We start from the raw sequence: 19,412 nt of genomic DNA, 5'->3' as shown, positions 1-19,412 counted from the left end.
AGACAAGAGCAGTAATGTTTTCCTGTGATATATATGTGTGTGTGTGTGTGTGTGTGTGTGTGTGTTTGTGTGTGTGTGCGTGTTTTCACTGTCATCACAGCTCTAATATGACTGGTAAAGCAGGTCCCACATAAACACCCACTGTTGCTACTTTACATACAAAAAGCAGAAAAATTACCAAAAAACAGTCTAGGAATGTTTTTCATTGTAGTGTTTTGGTTTCTGTGACTAACTGAAGAAAATGTTGTGTTACTGTCTGAGACGTTGTTAACTGCAGCCTTTTCTGGCCTGATAGAAAATGGCAAGGACAAACAGCACAAAGGCGGGTAGAAAGAGGCTGGCTCTGCTTGTGCTGCAGACATAGAACTGCTGAAAATGAAGATGACAATATCATTATCAGTCATCTTCCTGGCTATTTCATCTTCCAGTCATCTTTTCCTGGCTATTTGTTTCACACTTTGGTAAAGAAACGGTAATATATGCAATTCATTTGAAATTATCACTTATAAACAGAGTAGATTAAATTAAAAGTTAATGAATTAAAAAGCAAATTGTAAAGTAAGACTAAAGATAACAAATACATTAGCACATACATATAATATTATAACATGCGACACCTGGCACTTTTTTTTTTTTCAACTTTTCTAACAACAGCCAGAAGACTGGAATTTTAACCCACACCATGACACTTATCTAAGCTCTAACTGTGTCCTTTTGCACCTTGACGTAACTAAACAAGAATCATATTGGTATCGAATTAAGGAAGATTTCTAGAGTTGCATGTGTGGGTTGCTACTGTTTTTCGACAGGTTTCCTGCTGATATCGTCATCATGGCAAGTGCGGCAAATGTTGTACTGATAAATACAGTGTACTGGATTTGTATTTAAAATCCAGAACATTTTAGTTCATCTAACACGGAAAATGTGTACTCTATATGTACTTGACTTGAGAATACGCCTGGCTATTACACAACTATGTTCTACTTATTTCTATTAAAATTGCTTGTGTGCAACTGCTCTTCTTCTACAGAACCTTAAATAGTTTTGTTATTTTCCACAGAAATCTGTCTTTCTACATCTTCAAAATCACCATCTGTGACCAAGAAGCATGGAGGCAGAAGGCTGTAATCCTGGTGTAACCATAGATTCAGGTAATCCACTACTAAAAGCAGTGTTTCTCCGTCGCCTGCGGCTCACACGACTGCTCCTGGAAGGGGGAGCCTACATCAATGAGAGTGACAGCCAAGGCCAGACCCCACTGATGGTGGCCTGCCGTACCCAGCATGTTGATGCCCAGAGTGCCAGTCGAGTCAAGCTGATCCAGTTTCTTCTAGAGAAGGGAGCAGACCCCAACATCCAGGACAAAGAAGGTCGATCTGCACTGATGCATGCCTGCCGGGAGCAGGCTGGCCCAGAGGTGGTTTCTCTGCTTTTGGCCAGTGGGGCAGACATCAGTCTGGAGGATCAGTCTGGGACATCAGCATTGGTTTACGCAGTCATGACTGGAGACCTAAAGGTGCTGAACTTGTTGCTTGATGCATGTAAAGACAAGGGAAAGGAGGTGATCATCATAACAACTGACAAATTCCCATGTGGTAAACTGCAAACCAAGCAGTACCTCAGCATGCCTCCCCTTCGTCCTCGTGACCAGGCAGAAAAAATGACATTACCAGCTCCTGCATCTCCATCTGAAATCCAGCTCATCACATCTCCCCAGTGCACCTCCTCTACCTTGTGCCCTCCAAAACCAGTCTTTTCTTTTAAAGAAGCACAGATCTGTGGCATAAGCTCCCATCCGTGCTCCCCGTCAAGATTTCGCGGGCTTTGCCAAGCACCTCTAAATGGACTGCAGCAGCCTCTACTGAGGCTGAATTCTGAACCCTGGCTGAAGATCCCAGCATCTCTGCTCACCCAGCAACCTCCTGAAGCTTCAGTCTCAGAAAAAGCCCAGAATTTAAGTCTGACTGATAACTTCTCATTCAGAGTTCCTAGACTGGATGAGGATAACAGCCCAAACTCTGACAGCTACAAATGGTGTGAAGCAAGTAATGAAAAGGCAAGAGTTGGAAAGAATGATAGTGCCAAACAAGTTGGACAAAAGATACCACTACCAGGTCTCATTTCATCTCACTCTGCCTCCCATCCTAATCTGCATTCTGAAAACCTTGGTACAGATTCAGTCCCCTCCTCGCTTTCCACTGGTAAAATTCTTGTAACACAACTGCAACCTTGCATGGCTTCATCAAGCCTTCATAATGTCATTCAAAGACGCAAGCTAGGCGCAGACATATACAACTCTGACCCACAAATAGCTGTAAACATTCAAAATGTCCCTGAAGAGCAGAAAGCTAGAGACCTGACAGATGGCAAGAGGCTGGCGCCTTTGCATTCCTCTAGCACAATGGGTTCCAGGGAGTTGGTGTCAGGAACGAGTCAGAGAATCCTTTCTGGATATGAGCGCAGAGGTTCTGGTGCCTTCTTGCTGGATCTTAACTCACAGGCCAGACCAAGATCTCTGCCACCTCTTACTAACACCCCCATCCTTAATGTTTGTAACTTCAGCAATGGAAGTCGTTTTTCTGAGAAAGAGTCTGGCCAAAAGCAATTTTTTCCCTCTGCTCCTCCTGGGCCCCGGAAAGAGCTTACTAGGCGGATGCTTCTAAGAAGACACTCAATGCAGACTGAACAGTTCAAGGCCACAGCTTGAAATCTAGCCAGGATGCAAGAAAAGTGCAAGCGTGTTCCGACGTGAATTCTGTTCTTCTGTGAGCCATGGTGTGTGCATATTAATTGAGGAAAACCAAAGAGTGTATGCAAAATTATTGGATCCTCAGACATTCATGGATTTAACAACATATAAACTATAGATTTTTCTGTGCTTTGGTGTGCTGTCTTGTCAAATAGCTTTAGTGTGCAGTTCTTAAATATAGATCTTCTCTCAAATTATATTTAGATATTTTGATCACTTGGATGACAGAAAGTCCAGCTAAAAACCTGCTTCTTTGACTTTAATAAATTGTTCTGGTGGAAGAAAGTTAGTAGAAAGTATATCCAGGGGAGTTAAAGAAATGTTAGCTTTAATTTGCAGGCATGCCTCTGGTTACTTAACAATTTTAAGTTTAATATTCAGTCCTTTTTAGTTTAGCTTTTTCTTTCACCAACAGCTGAAAGAAAAAAATGCCGGACATTCCACTCTCTTAATTTAATTACTTGTTATCTTTGCAAATCATCTTTTTATTGCTGTAGGCTATTACACACCAGAACTTCTTTCCACAAGACATGGATAAGAGTATGTGAGTTCAAAATCGAATGAAATGCTTAACTACACTCAAGAGCTGAGTTAATGCAGCTTTAAAATCTTTATGTGCAGAAATGTGCTAACAAAACTTTCAGCTTTCATTGAAAAGGTGTAACAAAAATATTACATTAACAGTTTAGGAATTACACCAACTTTTATACACAGTACCATTTTCAGAGGGTCTAAAGTAATCAGACAAATAAATGTATTTTTAAATATCAGTATTGTTTTTTATTCAATTCATTTCAATTCAATTTTATTTATATAGCGCCAAATTACAACAATAGTCGCCTCAAGGCGCTTTATATATTGTAAAGTATCCCTACAATAATACATACAGAGTAAAACCCAACAATCATATGACCCCCTGTGAGCAAGCACTTGGCAATAGTGGGAAGGGAAAACTCTCTTTAACAGGAAGAAACCTCCAGCAGAACCAGGCTCAGGGAGGGGCAGCCATCTGCTGCGACCGAAAGACAGGATAAAAGACATGCTGTGGAAGAGAGCCAGAGATTAATAACACGTATGATTCAATGCAGAGAGGTCTATTAACACATAGCGAGTGAGAAAGGTGACTGAAGAGTAAATACTCAATGCATCATGGGAATCCCGAGCAGCCTGCACCAAAAGTGTAACTAAAAGAGGATTCAGGGTCACCTGATCCAGCCCTAACTATATGCTTTAGCAAAAAGGAAAATTTTAAGCCTAATCTTAAAAGTAGAGATAGTGTCCATCTCCTGAATACAAACTGGAAGCTGTTTCCACATAAGAGGGGCCTGAAAACTGAAGGTTCTGCCTCCCATTCTACTTTTAAATACTCTAGGAACAAGTAAGCCTGCAGTTGGAGAGCAAAGTGCTCTGAAAAGCATGCTCCTGTTCAGTTGAGTTGAAGTGACTGGCATGGCCACTGCAGAATATACCATTTCTTTATCATGAGGAATTCTTAGGTTGATTTTACTGTAATGCTTTGGGTTGCATTGTATTTGCACCATAAAGTGCTGGCAAATGTGTTTTGCTGCATTTGGCTGAATCTAAGCAGAGTATAGTCAATGCAGTGTTGTGGCATGTGTATGTTAGCACATACCATAACATTGCCTTCACAATCTTTGGCAGATAATGTGGTATCCTTCAGACAGCACAGTGACACAGTCCTTCTCCATAGTTTTCTTTTCAGATCATTCTTGTAAAAAACAAAAAAAAACAAAACTAAAATATAAAACTTACATAAGTATTCACAGCCTTTGCTCAATATTTGTCAAATCACCTTTGGCAGCAATTACAGCCTCAAGCGTTTTTGACTATGATGGTGCAAGTTTGGCACTATTGCTTTTGGGCAGTTTCTCCTATTCTTCTTTACAGAACCTCTCAAGCCCCATCAGGTTAGGTAGAGATTTCTAGGCTCAAAGGATTCAGCCCCAAGCCACTCCTTTGTTATTTTGCCTGTGTGCTTAGGGTTGTTGTCCTTTTGGAAAATGGAAGTTCATCCCAGTCCCAGGCCGAGACCACTCTGGTGCATGCTTTGATCAGGTATGTCTCTGTACGTTGTTGTATCCATCTTCCCCTCAACCCTGCCTAGTATCCCAGTTCCTGGTGCTGAAAACCATCTCCACAGTATGAAGCTGCCACCACCATGCTTCACTATAGGGATGGAATTAGCCATTTAATCAGCAGTGTCTGGTTTCCTCCACACATGACGCTTGGCATTATGATCAAAGAGTTCAATCCATGCTTCATTGGAGAAGAGAATTTTGCTTCTTATGATCTGAGAGTCCTTCAGATGACTTTTGACAAACTCCAGGCAAACTGTCATGTGCCTATGAGGAGTGATTGTCCTTCTGGAAGGTTCTCCTCTGTGTGTGCAGAGCTAGAGCTCTGTAGAGTCTGATTATCGGGCTCTTGGTCACCTCCCTGACTGAAGGCTTTTCTACTCCGATGCAGACTAGGAGGAGTCCAGGTGGTTCCAAATTTCTTGCAATTACAGATGATTGAGGCTACTGTGCTCATTAAGAGCCTCCATTTTTCTACACCCTTCTCCAGATCTGTGCCTTGATACAGACAATTCCTTGGACTTTATCAAAGGCTTTATCAAAGGCTGTAGATACATATGTACATGTTATATGTTTCTGTTTTTTATTCTTAAGAAATTTGCAAAAAAAAAATTCAAGCAATTGTTTTCATGTTGTAATAATAGGGTACTGTGTGTAGAATCTTGAAATAAAAATACATTTAATGCATTTTGGAATAAGGCTGTAACATGACAAACTGTGGACCAAGTGAAGCACTGTGAATACTTTCTAGATGTACTGTAATTTTAAATTTGGGCTGTTAAAGAAAACAACTATGTTAAATCTTGAGTAATTGAAGTCATTTTTAGACACAGTCCTTACATTCAGGGGCTCAATTGGAATTGAATGATTCCAGTACAGTACTATTGAATACTAAAAACAAGCACACTGAATTGAATGATTTAGTATGCTTTTTTTCTTTTTTTTAAATTTATTTTTAGAATAGCTCATGTCCAATTTGTACCTTGTTGTTAACCCTCTACATTTTCTCCCATAATGTCTTTTTGGGTAGAAGTAAGGTTATAATATGTTGACCTTCCTTTTCAGGGTGTTTAGAAACATTATTTTATACCATGGAAATGATCCTGTAGATCCTGCAGAATTTGCAAGAACAGTTGTTTTCTTCATTCTCTATGTTCTATGCTAATGATTGGCTATTTTTTGGTTTTAGGTTTAAGGATTGCCTGTTAGGTTTGCAGCAGTAGCGCATGTCGTGTGTTAAAAGAAATGGATTCAAAATGCAAACTGAACTCCAGAATAAACACTCTGGAATTCAACTGTGCAATTGATTAGAATAATGAAACAATACCCTGCAATTGTCCACCAATGGCTTTTAAAAAAGTGTTGCAGTTAATTTGTACTCTTGAAATTAGGGTATTGTGTATAAAATTGGCTGTAACAAACAGTTAATACAATCTCCTCGATTGTCCTCTTAAAGCTAAAATCTGGATTATTTCAGTTTATATTTGTTGTTAAGTACAGAATCAAAACTGTCACTGTTCAAATAATTCCAGATCTATGTACGAATTAAATCAGGTAATGATAGGATTATTGTTAGGTTTTGTATTGTTGATTGTTATTTATGCTTAGAAATATCTACTTATATATGCTTAGAGTTTTATAATTAGTTTTAGATTGGTAGAGGTGTATAATCGATTGTGTAGTGATAGGATGTGTGATCCTTAATAGTCTGCAAAGGCTTTGTGCGCATTCCAGAGTGTTCTGGCATCCACACCCACACACTGGGAGCATGGGAGAGGTCGTACCTTCTCTTATTGTTTTATGGTAGGATAAACGTGGCTATATCTGTTGTAGGCTAAGTGCCTTTTGTTTAGATGGACTGCTGGACTTCCAGACCAGCAGATTTAGGGATGTCTTTATGGGGTCACACTCTGACCACACACACACACACACACACACAATCCTTTGTTCACATGTATACCTATGTAAGATGTTATATGTTAATGACCCTATGCATATTCATGTTACCACAATAAAAGGAGTGCTATGGGGAACCTGGCTGAGAGTCTGACGGAGATAAGTGGTGGAACGACACTTGGCTCCAGGCAGGTCTCCCTCATGCATGAGTAACACGAAGAACTTTGCCTACTTGGTGTTCAATGCTTTTGCTGTGTTTTTAAATTGTCTCGTTCCAGCGGTGGGCCTGTGCTAGACAGACCCAACATTAATTGGTCCTTCGAAGCCGGATCCCTAGAATTGACATTCACCCAGGGGAAAAAGAGACAAGCCGAAAGACGTCAGCCAGGACGTATAGAAGTTCCTGTAGTAAAATCCGGAGACGTGAGAATTCGTCATCGGGCCGGTGGATTAGCTGTCTGTTTTTTCTCGTCGCTGGATGGTTATTGACGGGATTCGAGATTAATGCAAGAGCAACACCAAGTAAGTACTGTACAAAGAAGAGCGCTGTAGCTGCGCGGGTTCACGCGGACCTGAGCCATGCGGTTAATCGCAGGCTTATAAAGGAAAGAGAGCGACGGCTCCTTAGTTGCGCGGGTTCACGCGAGCACGGTCGCGAGGGTTTCACGCGGACCTGAGCCGTGCGGTTAATCGCAGGCTTATAAATAAAAGAGAGCGACGCCTATGCCGTGCGGTTTCACGCAGGCAGGTGCAGCTCAGTGACTGCGCGTGTACACGCGAGTCCAGCAGCTCAACGGCCGTGCGGGTTCACGCAGGCTGGGGAAAGTTAAAGACCTATTTGTGTTGTTTGTGTACGTCTGTGTCAGTTGTTAAAAGTAATCTGCATTAAGCTTAGGGTTGCTCAAATTAAGTACAATGACATATGAGATGAAGTGATATAGGTACATATTTTAACTAATTACGTGCATAGAGGCATTTGACCTGTTTGAAAGACTGTCGTCTTATTATGAGCCATTGTTGAGATATAGAGCACACCTGTGAAAACAACTAATATGCTGAACCCTGTATGAAGCAGCTGAAAACTACATGATGGAGAAGCTGAATTGAATATGAAAGTGCAAGTCTTTGCCACTGTGGGGCAAAGCACGCAACCACTTTGTGAGGTTGCGTTGTGGTCTCTTCTGAGCTGATGATCAAGCTACACATTATCAGATCAGGAGCTGGCTGAGAACTCTTCAAAGAGAGGGAAACAGAATTATGATAACTGTGATAACTGGAGTGTGCAGAGTTTCCGTGAGCAGTTTTCCTGCATCTTGACTCGTGTGTAGAGTGTTCATAACATCAGCATCATGTTTTTGTTTATTTGTTTTGTTGGGTTGAAAATAATTAAATAAACTTGTGATCATATTTATGGATCACCATGGCACATGCCATTGGCCAAATGATTTATTTACGCAGATGAAAAAAGTGAGTGTGAATGTGTCTGACGTCACAGTGTTTTTGTGCGCTGTGTAAAAGTAATTGCCTCTGATTGTGAGAGCGGTGATTCTGCAGGTCACCAGCTATTGTAAAGAGAAAAAAAAGAGTACAAAAGAGATAAAATTTACATTGTAGATGAAAAATAATCATAGGAAAAAGGTTTTGTGTTTATCAGCCAAGAACAACTACAATCTCATTTTCTGCTTTTAAGAAAGGACTGTTCACAAAAACACAGAGAGAGAGAGATGTGTGTTGATTAAGCAGTGATGACAATAATGAAAATGTCTTAGTTTGTCACTTTCAGATGAAAAGCAGATCTGAATCAATTTTCTACATGCAGCGGTCGGAAGAAAGTTATAGTTTAACATCATTGGAAACGTTCAGGCCAAGTTACTGGCTGACTTATTTACAGCTCCATGTGTCCCTCAACCTCACAAGCGAGCTCTCACTACTCCAGCGACAGAGACAGCAGCAAAGTCCTGGGCAAAGAGTCCCAGCAAGCAGCAGCAGTGTGGACAAACAGCATCAGAGAAGAAGAGCAAACCCATCATCCTGCCTGATTGGATGAATGGCACTGTGTTTCCAACAAGCTGCAAATTCACTGTGCATGTGAAAAGAACGTTTGAGGAGAACTGAGGAGACTGTTGGAGTTTGACATTTGCCACCTTTGGAGAAAATGGCAAGAAGAGACAGTGGAACACTGGACAAAGCTGAAAGAGAACTGCCAGCTATTGGACTGTTGAAGTGGGAGAGAACAACACAGAGTGAAAGTAAGTGAGAATGCTGTTGTTTAATCTGGGAAATCAAAATTTGGGTTAGCAAACCTGGGAAAAACAAAACTGACTGCTTAAGTGGGAAAATTGTGAAGGAGTCTGAAACACTGCAAAAAGAAACATACAAAATCACACACACAAGCAGAACATGCAGGGCATGTTCTGCTACTAACACAAACACAAGAGAGCTCATGAAGATTAGACAACATCTTAAGCATGTGAGTCTGTTTTCCATCTTGTCCAAGTCACTTAGTGTGATGCAAAGACCAGTGGACTCATAGCACATTAGTTAAGAAATGATCAAATAATAGCAGAGAAGTGTGTAGGAAAGGCAGCTTTAAGAACATGCCCTGCTGGATATGCAGCTCCACAGACATTGATTAAACCTGCCTAATAACACAAATACACATGCAATGAAAATCAGCTTGTTGTCTCTCATCAGTGTTAAAATAGTGTGAATTTAACAGACACTTGTTATCAAATGCTGAATTTATCCAATGCAAAAAATTGACTCTCTAGGTTGCAGGACAACAGTTTAACTTTTGTGGGAAAAAAGATTCTGGTTTGACCAACCAGTGATCAGGCAATAAATTTAGTTGTTAATATAGTAAATTGGGAGATGCTTTCTGCTTGATTGATGCAGCACAAGTAATTTACTGTATGAGGGAAATTGTCTTTTCTGATACTATTTTGAACATGCATTTCTGTTGTCCTGTCATCTTAGTGGGTTAATAGCTGATATGCAAATTAGTTGATCGTTCTTAGATTAATGAAAGGTGACTGAATTCTAGCACGAGTGAATGGGATGTGTTGGAGTTTGTTAGAGTGGAGACTCTAAAACACTGAGTTTCCTGTTTTGATGTGCGAGTGAATCCTGTACCTAGATACACAACTCTGAATACGTCAGAACAAACTTCTTTTGTGAAGTGCATGACAACATGTCACATGTTTTATGATGAAGGGAAAAAGGAAAACTGAATAAAGTGGGTGTGTGGCCTAAATGAGTGAAGAGCACAGACCTGGGGATTAAACTCATATCTAATAACATATTAGGCTTATGTTGTGTGTTGTGCAGCTGATGGTTGGTTTGGAGTTAATCTAGCTGATGATTTTTCTTTTGTTGTGAAGTTGAGCCTGCCAATTAGTATGATGGTATGATAAATCATGCTAATGGTATGATTTACCCTCCTGAGATGAGGAGCATGTGTCATGACTTAACAAGGCCTTTTTATTTTGATACTTTCACAGTGCACTGAAAGTTTTGTTCGATAATCTCTGTTGAGCAGATCTGCACGATTAGAACAGTGCACTGATTTCTGTTTGTGAATTTCTTTTCTTTAAGCAGATCTGCACATCGGGAATTAAAAGTGCTACACGTTGTCAAGAAAATTGTTACAAGTGAGTTTCTCAACATTAAAATGGGCTCGGGAGAAAGTCACTTATCTGGGACAATTAGAGAGTAAGTTCCTGCCCAAAAAGGATTCAGCGATGTAATCTGAGCTAAAGTTCTTTTTCTTTTTGAAATGACGTCATTTTGCTGAGAGTGGAAACTAAATGCGACGATAGGTTCCACTATCAGCAAAGAAAGAATGAATGTATGAATGAATGAGTGAAAGAAAAAACAAACTGATTGGTAAAAGCTGACGAAAGCTGACAAGACTTTACTGATGTAACATGACTGTGCGAAGTTAACCCCCACCTGACAAAGGTGCAGATGAATCTATGTGTGTTTCTTTTTACAGGAGCAGAAGGATGACAGCAACATTCGAGGTTGCGTGACGATTTAACTTTTACAATGCCACTTTCTGTGTCTGTGCATCTACCAGGGGTGTTATTCACTATCTTGTGTTGCTTACAGAGGTAACTGTGACAAAGTGTGTATACATCTGCGCAGCGCTAACATTTGCATTTTCTTCTCTACAGCATTACAGTTCTTCATGTGGTTTGATCATGTGATTTATAACAAGACAACTTGTAGCAGCCCTTGGCATCAAGAACGACAGAAGAGTCTCTAACGGGTGCAGCCATTTATTTCCTCACCACATACGGCTCATTCTCTGGACATTGAGCACCGTGAAAACTATAAAATAAGAAAAAATTGATAACCGTACAGTCCTTTTGAACTATAACAATGAGTAATAACAACAATGAGCTTAAGTCAATTCAGGTAAGTTCAAACAAGTAATTCTGAGATATACAGTCACAGATTAAATAAAACAAAAGGGGTTACACAGTTCGGTTAAATAAAATATAACAACAGATCACCTCTCATCACATACCTCAGTCCGCTTGCCAAGGGTGCAAACTCCGGTAAACACTTAAACACTTCGGCCCGTTTCTCATGGGGTGCTGCTAGCTTGCATGACACACATGTCTAGCTAAAAAATAGCACATAAGTAAGTAACGTAAGTAAAGAATAAAAGGTTTTCAGATAGCTCACAATACAAACGCAGCAACATACCTTACATTAGAAACACACTTATCATACTTATCAAAGTATTATCGTAACTTACATGGACTTTGTACAACTTATTCCTGCCGCGATAGACCGCTCCATACATGTTACGGGGCATGCCTCTGAGCACATCTGTCCTTAGTGCGACTGCGCATATAGTTCCGACAACCCCCGCAAGGATGACTTATGGTACAGATCAGCGGTTCATTACACAACTAGTTAATGTTTTTCTACTACAGGATTTCTGGGTTTATGTGTGAAGAAAACTGTGTTTACAGGTTATGAGTTAGTGATGCTGTTACACTGTGTTTTTGAGAAAATGTGAAGGTTACTTTGACAATGTGAATAACATGTGAGATGTTTCCTTTGTTGAAACTAGTGTCACTTCTTTCCACAGCTATGGATGGTTAACTTTATGGTCTTTTTATTGCACCTCTGGAACCTGTCGACCTGCGCCTGGTCACCAGGATGATCTATGTGTGTTGCTAATGTTTGTTTTTCTAAGAGTGCATGTAGAGGATTCAGCAGAAGCGGACAAGTGACATGAGAAAAACAAATAAGAGATGCAGTGTTTATGGAATAGTTTAATATGGGGCTCATTAGCTGGCCACTATTGAGCTCCCAGTGATTGATGAGTTGAGTGACTTTGCTTAAGGGAAGTCACCGATTACATTAATGTTGACTGAGTACATGGGATGATCCATGTCTGAGGCAAATTATGGAAATAATTGTAGTTTACTGATTTGAGAAAACCTGCACATGACACTTGTCTTGCTGGTGCTGAATACTTATTACTCTTATGATACAATTGTTTATAAGCGTGAAGTTTGATTTCACTTCCAGATCTTGTTTTCCAGGCCATGATGGTGTGTATGCAGGCTCCTGGCAGAGCCAAGTTTTAAGCAAACTTAATATGCAAAACCGACTGACATATTTTATTGCAGGGTTACGGAGCTACTCCGGCGGAGATGCCCTGATGTTGCCTGGGACATGATCTAGCTAACCTTTTTCTTTAAGACAGGAATCTAGGTTTGATGAGTTGACTCATGGGAGTGTCCATGCGTCAAGAGGAGGGGTCCAGGATTAACATGAAACAATGTTTTTTATGATTGTTGCAGTAATTTGTGTGATTAACAGTTCATTTATGGGTATTAAACCTATGCAAGTGGTGCATCCATGTTCAGATGAGGCTTTGATGGCCTATAAGTGAAGTTCACTGAACTAAAGAATGTGGTTTGATGATTGTTGACATGCTTTCCAAATAGAAGTTTTTCCTCCTAGCAAGGAAATACAGGTGCAGCAGTCATCTCCTGAGAAATCTTCAGAGGCCCAGTGAGAAGCAAGAACCATTCCAGGCATAGCTGACAGCCCAGGCAGTGGTTGAGGTCAAAGGACGAGCTGGTTGGAGCCCATTATGAGATCAGATTTCGGAGCAACAGCAAGGACCATGAAGCTGCGTTGGAATGAGAGCTGTGCCAAGGGGGCTTTCCAGAGGCCAACAGAGGAAACTGTGGACGATAGACGGGCACCTGAAGGATAAGGGGAGTGTGCCAAGCTCCATCGACAGTGCAGAGGGAGTCCAAGGATGGCATCATGATTCTATGAAAAGCACATGAACCAGAAGCTATGGTGGTGATGACAGCAGTTTCCTATGAACATCACCTAACGCTGTGTCACTGTACTGTGCATACGATGACACACTGAAGACTGCTGGGATCATAACAGCAGTAAGATAACTGGACCCAGCACCCTTTCCACAGAGGGGTTTTTCTGCAGAGGATGGACAGTAGAGGAGTCATAAGTATCCCCCTCGCAGGACGAAGGCCTGAAGTGAGGTGATGGGGGTTGGTAGAGGCCATAAAACTAGAGTGCTGAAGAGGTCTGCAGCTTTCAAGATAACTGAGACCCATGTTGACAAACAACAAAACCAACTGGTATGTTTGAATGTCTATTCTACATACATTTGGACTCTGGTCCTATGGACAGTGATGGAAACAACTGGAAGAGACATTCATGACGCCCTGCCGAACTAAAACCACTCTGCGCAGATGATGGGTGATCACCGCAGAGCTGGGATGTTTTTGAAAATGTTACTTTCTTATTTTAACTATTAAATTAACAATTCATTTGTTTGCTCGTAGGATGCAGTTTGCCACTGGATGAGATCAATGAGGAATGGGATAACTGCTAATACATTTGTTAAACTGTGTACTTTTACAGTAATTTAGGGTGATTGACATATGCTGAGTATAAAAATGTTTGCATTGACACTGTCAGACATGAGGTGTTCATAACTGGGGACTTTTCTAGCATAAAGGTCAAAAAGGGGGGAATGTTAGGTTTTGTATTGTTGATTGTCATTTATGCTTAGAAATATCTACTTATATATGCTTAGAGTTTTATAATTAGTTTTAGATTGGTAGAGGTGTATAATCGATTGTGTAGTGATAGGATGTGTGATCCTTAATAGTCTGCAAAGGCTTTGTGTGCATTCCAGAGTGTTCTGGCATCCACACCCACACTCTGGGAGCATGGGAGAGGTCGTACCTTCTCTTATTGTTTTATGGTAGGATAAACGTGGCTATATCTGTTGTAGGCTAAGTGCCTTTTGTTTAGATGGACTGCTGGACTTCCAGACCAGCAGGTTTAGGGAAGTCTTTATGGGGTCACACTCTGACCACACACACACACACACACACACACACACACACACACACACACACACACACACACACACACACACACACACACACACACACACACACACACACACAATCCTTTGTTCACATGTATACCTATGTAAGATGTTATAAGTTAATGACCCTATGCATATTCATGTTACTACAATAAAAGGAGTGCTATGGGGAACCTGGCTGAGAGTCTGACGGAGGTCAAGTGGTGGAACGACACTTGGCTCCAGGCAGGTCTCCCTCATGCATGAGTAACACGAAGAACTTTGCCTACTTGGTGTTCAATGCTTTTGCTGTGTTTTTAAATTGTCTCGTTCCAGCGGTGGGCCTGTGCTAGACAGACCCAACAATTATAGTTTCACTTTTATTTCATTACATTTCACAAAAAAGTCCAATGAAATGATCCAACATTCTTCTCAGCTGCAATGTGTTCATGTGCTGCAGATGGTGCATTATATACAGGGTGGGCCATTTATATGGATACACCGTAATAAAATGGGAATGGTTGGTGATATTTAAGTCCTGTTTGTGGCACATTAGTATATGTGAGGGGGCAAACTCCTCAAGATGGGTGTTGACCAGTGTTGGTCAAGTTACTTGAAAAAAGTAATCAGTAACTAATTACTGATTACTTCCCAAAAAAGTAATCCCATTACTTTACTGATTACTTATTTTCAAAAGTAATTAATTACTTAGTTAGTTAGTTACTTAGTTACTTTTCAAAAACGCGATTTACAACCTGAATAGGTGATAAAGCGATAGGTCTTTCAGCCCAATTCTACTTTTTCTGCATAATCCATCAAACAAAATGTAATCAAATGGAAAAGTCTATTTTTTTTTAACTTGTTTTATTAGTTGTAATTTTTTAACTTTATGCATCAAGTAAATATTAAATTATATGCACCATTCTCTGACTTGAATAAATTAGTTTAACATTTAAACCTATTTTCTGCACATTCCAGCACATAAAATAAAATATTTTTTGTGTTTACACTCAGTCTTTCAAATAGATGCAAGTAAAACACAGCAGAAAATAAATAAAGTCAAAGACTAGCGGTCCTTTTGCTCTATTTTCACCTGTAAAGCAGGAGTAGGGTAGGCAGAGGTTTGCCCTGGTGCAGGCGAGCCGCAGCAGTCAGTGGAAGAATCCGCAAGTTTCTCTGTGAATTTCCCATTACATCGTAGCGCACTCGGTGCTTGCTTGGAAGTTTAGGGGTTTTTTTTCACTGTAAAAATAAGTTTTCTTCCCACGCACAACGGACACTAATGTTTTTCTCACTTTTTATGGAATCAAACTCAAAGTAAGGTCAGTACTTCCACGCTTTAAACGCTGCACGCTCATACTCTCTCCCGTACTCGATATATTATCCATTGTTGATCTGCACACAGCTGTTGTCACAAACGTCGCACTCGCTTACGTCATTGTCATGAGACATTCTCGCAAAAAAATCACGGTTTTAGTAATGCAGTAACGCAGCGTTCCTACAGGAAAGTAACGGTAATCTAATTACCGTTTTTGCGATAGTAATCCCTTACTTTACTCGTTACTTTAAACAAGTAATCAGATTACAGTAACGCGTTACTGCCCATCTCTGGTGGTGACCATAGTGGCCATTTAGAAGTCGGCTGGGCTTTTTCAATAGGAAGAGGGCCATGTGACACATCAAACTTATTGGTAATGTCACAAGAAAAACAATGGTGTGCTTGGTTTCAACGTAACTTTATTCTTTCATGAGTTATTTACAAGTTTCTCACCACTTATAAAATGTGTTCAATGCTACCCATTGTGTTGGATTGTCAATGCAACCCTCTTCTCCCACTCTTCACACACTGATAGCAACACCGCAGGAGAAATGCCAGCACAGGCATCCAATATCCGTAGTTTCAGGTGCTGCACATCTCGTATCTTCACACCATAGAAAATTGCCTTCAGATGACCCCAAAGATAAAAGTCTAAGGGGGTCAGATCGGGAGACCTTGGGGGCCATTCAACTGGCCCACGACGACCAATCCACTTTCCAGGAAACTGTTCATCTAGGAATGCTCGGACCTGGCACCCATAATGTGGTGGTGCACCATCTTGCTGGAAAAACTCAGAGAACGTGCCAGCTTCAGTGCATAAAGAGGGAAACACATCATCATATAGCAATTTCAAATATCCAGTGGCCTTGAGGTTACCATTGATGAAGAATGGACCCACTATCTTTGTACCCCATATATCACACCAAACCATCACTTTTGTTGTTCCAACAGTCTTGGAGGGATCCATCCAATGTGGGTTGGTGTCAGACCAATAGCGGTGGTTTTGTTTGTTAACTTTACCATTCACATAAAAGTTTGCCTCATCACTGAACAAAATCTTCTGCGTGAACTGAGGGTCCTGTTCCAATTTTTGTTTTGCCCATTCTACAAATTCTGTGCGCCGATCTGGGTCATCCTTGTTGGGAGTTTGTAAGGGTGCCATTTGTGAGTAGCTAATATCCGCCGAAGGGATGTTCGACTAATGCCACTCTCCAGTGACATGCGGTGAGTGCTACGCTGTGGGCTCTTGCTGAATGAAGCTAGGACAGCCACTGATGTTTCTTCATTAGTGACAGTTTTCTTGTGTCCACATTTTGGCAAATCCAACACTGAACCAGTTTCACGAAACTTAGCAGTTTGCTAACTAGCATGGGAGATGGGTGGTCTCGTAGGGTGTCTTGCATTGAAATCTGCTGCAATGACCCGGTTACGGCGTTCACCAGATATCAACACAATTTCAATTTCAAATCAACACAACACAAATCCGCTCCTCACGTGTTAACCTCTTTGACATGTCAGTGGCTGTGAACAAAGAGAAACTTGTAAATAACTCATGAAAGAATAAAGTTACGTTGAAACCAAGCACACCATTGTTTTTCTTGTGACATTACCAATAAGTTTGATGTGTCACATGGCCCTCTTCCTATTGAAAAAACAAAAGTTGTATCCAAGATGGCCGACTTCTAAATGGCCACTATGGTCACCACCCATCTTGAGTAGTTTCCCCCCTCACATATACTAATGTGCCACAAATAGGACTTTAATATCACCAACCATTCCCATTTTATTACGGTGTATCCATATAAATGACCCACCCTGTAGATTAGAATTGGAGACACACTGTTTTATAGGTTGTGTGATGTTACAATTTTCTAACAGCAAAGCATTATTGTGTGGATGCCTGAAAGGGCATCCACACTATTGAGTTCCTGTTTCTCTTTATTCTTTATCCTTTCTTTATTGTGTGGATGCCCTCAAAGGCATCCACACTATTGAGTTCCTGTTTTTTTCAAGTTGCTCGCGTTTTTCGGCACTTAACTACTCCTTCAGTTTTCAGCCGATTTTCTCCGTTCAAACTCTAAACTGTTCTGCTATTTCTGCTAATTCCAGCTATATCTTTTGGTTTTTATTACTATTATACTTTTTAAAATATTACACTTTTTTCCTTTTTTTTGTCCCATTGAAATGAATGGAAAACTTCCACAATTCTGCTAAAACTTGCTTGTTTTTCAAACTCATACTTTCACCTAGGAACTCCATTCAAACTTTAAAATGTTCTCAAATGATTGGGCTTTTCCTGTGTGATTCAGCTTTTTCATATCTGTTACCGTTTTCATTTAATGCCTCTTTAAGTTTTCAGTTGCAGCTTTGTGATTTTTCAGAAAATACATGCGTTGTTATGGTTGCTATGCAATTAACTCCGAGTGAGAGCTGGTGCTTCCTGAAGTTTCTCTTCATGTCCGAACAACTTCTTGCTACTCACTCAATTTTCACTCAACCTCCACAAATTATACATCAAAACGTAGGTATTTTTGCTGGCTTTCAGAAAATGTCACTATCACTGTTGTGGAAGTTACAGATTTTTATCAAATCGCCTCAGAGCAACACAAAGTCTTAAAACTCTCCATAGAAAGTCAATGGGGAGTCTGTTCAAAATCAGCGCTGGGACTCTCCAATGAGACGCATTTTCAAATCGTCATATCTCCTTAACAAAGCAAAGTTAAGACATGAGGCTTGTGCCAATTCATCTTCAGACACTGCTGACACTCACGATCGGAGCAGTTTTTACAGTCATCTTCCCGTTGAGTCATAAATTACGTTTGTTTGAGGGGTGGAAATCTGTCCTCCTCTCAGTTTTCAAACTCCGAAAATGAAGCCGTTTCTTCTCTCGTTATATCTCCGCGACGGTTGTACAAAGAGCAATGAAAATCGCAGTCAAAGTTCACCAAAGTCCGCTGATTCACCCAGTGCAAGAATTATGCTTCTATCCCACCTAGTTTTTGAGTTACACGACGTTTTGTAACTCCAAAAAATGGCGTTTTTCGCCTCTCACCGCGATCTAATTCTGACTGCTCATCACCCTATTTTCCATGCACCTGCTCTCTTTGCCAGTGGCGCAATTGGTAATGAAACGGCTCTTCAAACCGAAGGTCGTGGGTTCGATTCCACCTTGTTCAACATTTTTTTTCACTACAAATTGATACACTATCACAGACCTGTAATTCATATTGATAATTTATTACAATTCTGCAACGTTTTATGATTTTGGCAGCTTTTCTAATATGGACCTCAGATTCTTGTTAACGCTCCATGGCAGAAATACATACAAGTACACAGCCTGATGAAGCAGACAGAAGCAGTACCTCTGATTGGTTCAGCATTTTCACCTCTTATCAGCACAAATCTCAGCCTCTTCTGCTGTTTTTATTAGAATTTTAAGCTTTTTCACAGTTTTTCTGTTACGTGAGAACCAGTTTGGCTCAATGAGTAGCTGAAAAATGTCAGAATTTCAGAGTTCAGCTTTTTCACTTGTTTTAAGCACAAATTTCAGTCTCTTTACCTCATTTCACAACAAAGTAGTTCTTCCTCTTCACCTCTTTTCTGCTAATTTAAGCTTCTGCTCCACAGTGCACATTTTCCTTCTTATCATATCTTTGCTTGTGACCAGAACTCATTTGGCTCAGAGGGTTGAGCAGCTGCCGTGAGACCCGGAGGTTCGAATCCTACCTGTGACAGTTGCCGCACATGTTCCCTGCTTGCATGCGCAAATTCTTCTTATTCACCTCTTCTGCAAAAATTTCGGCCTTTTCACCTCTTATTAGAACAAATCTCAGCTGTTTTCAGAAAAAACTCTTTTGAGCAGATATTCTGCTGATTCATCTCTTTTCAGCGCAACTTTCTGCTTCTTTACCTCTTTTCAGCAGAAATTCTGCTGATTCACCTCTTTTCTGCAAAGTTTTCAGCCTTTTCACC

The 19,412-nt window shown here is 40.5% G+C and overlaps 1 protein-coding gene across 1 annotated transcript in view; it reads left to right on the top strand.

Annotated features, from left to right (window-relative positions):
* ankrd34ba (ankyrin repeat domain 34Ba) overlaps positions 1 to 16,276 on the top strand; it is a 30,364-nt gene extending 14,088 nt beyond the window's left edge. Inside the window, exon 2 of the mRNA XM_085167630.1 lies at positions 1,061 to 16,276. Coding sequence (XP_085023756.1) covers positions 1,109 to 2,707 — 1,599 coding nt within the window. The 5' untranslated portion in view covers positions 1,061 to 1,108 and the 3' untranslated portion in view covers positions 2,708 to 16,276. The remainder of the gene's footprint in view (positions 1 to 1,060) is intronic.
* Positions 16,277 to 19,412: the final 3,136 nt, after the last annotated feature.

Source organism: Neolamprologus multifasciatus, chromosome 7 (genome assembly GCF_963576455.1).
Source record: "Neolamprologus multifasciatus chromosome 7, fNeoMul1.2, whole genome shotgun sequence".
Taxonomy (NCBI): domain Eukaryota; kingdom Metazoa; phylum Chordata; class Actinopteri; order Cichliformes; family Cichlidae; genus Neolamprologus; species Neolamprologus multifasciatus.
This window is presented reverse-complemented; position numbering and strand designations above follow the sequence as displayed.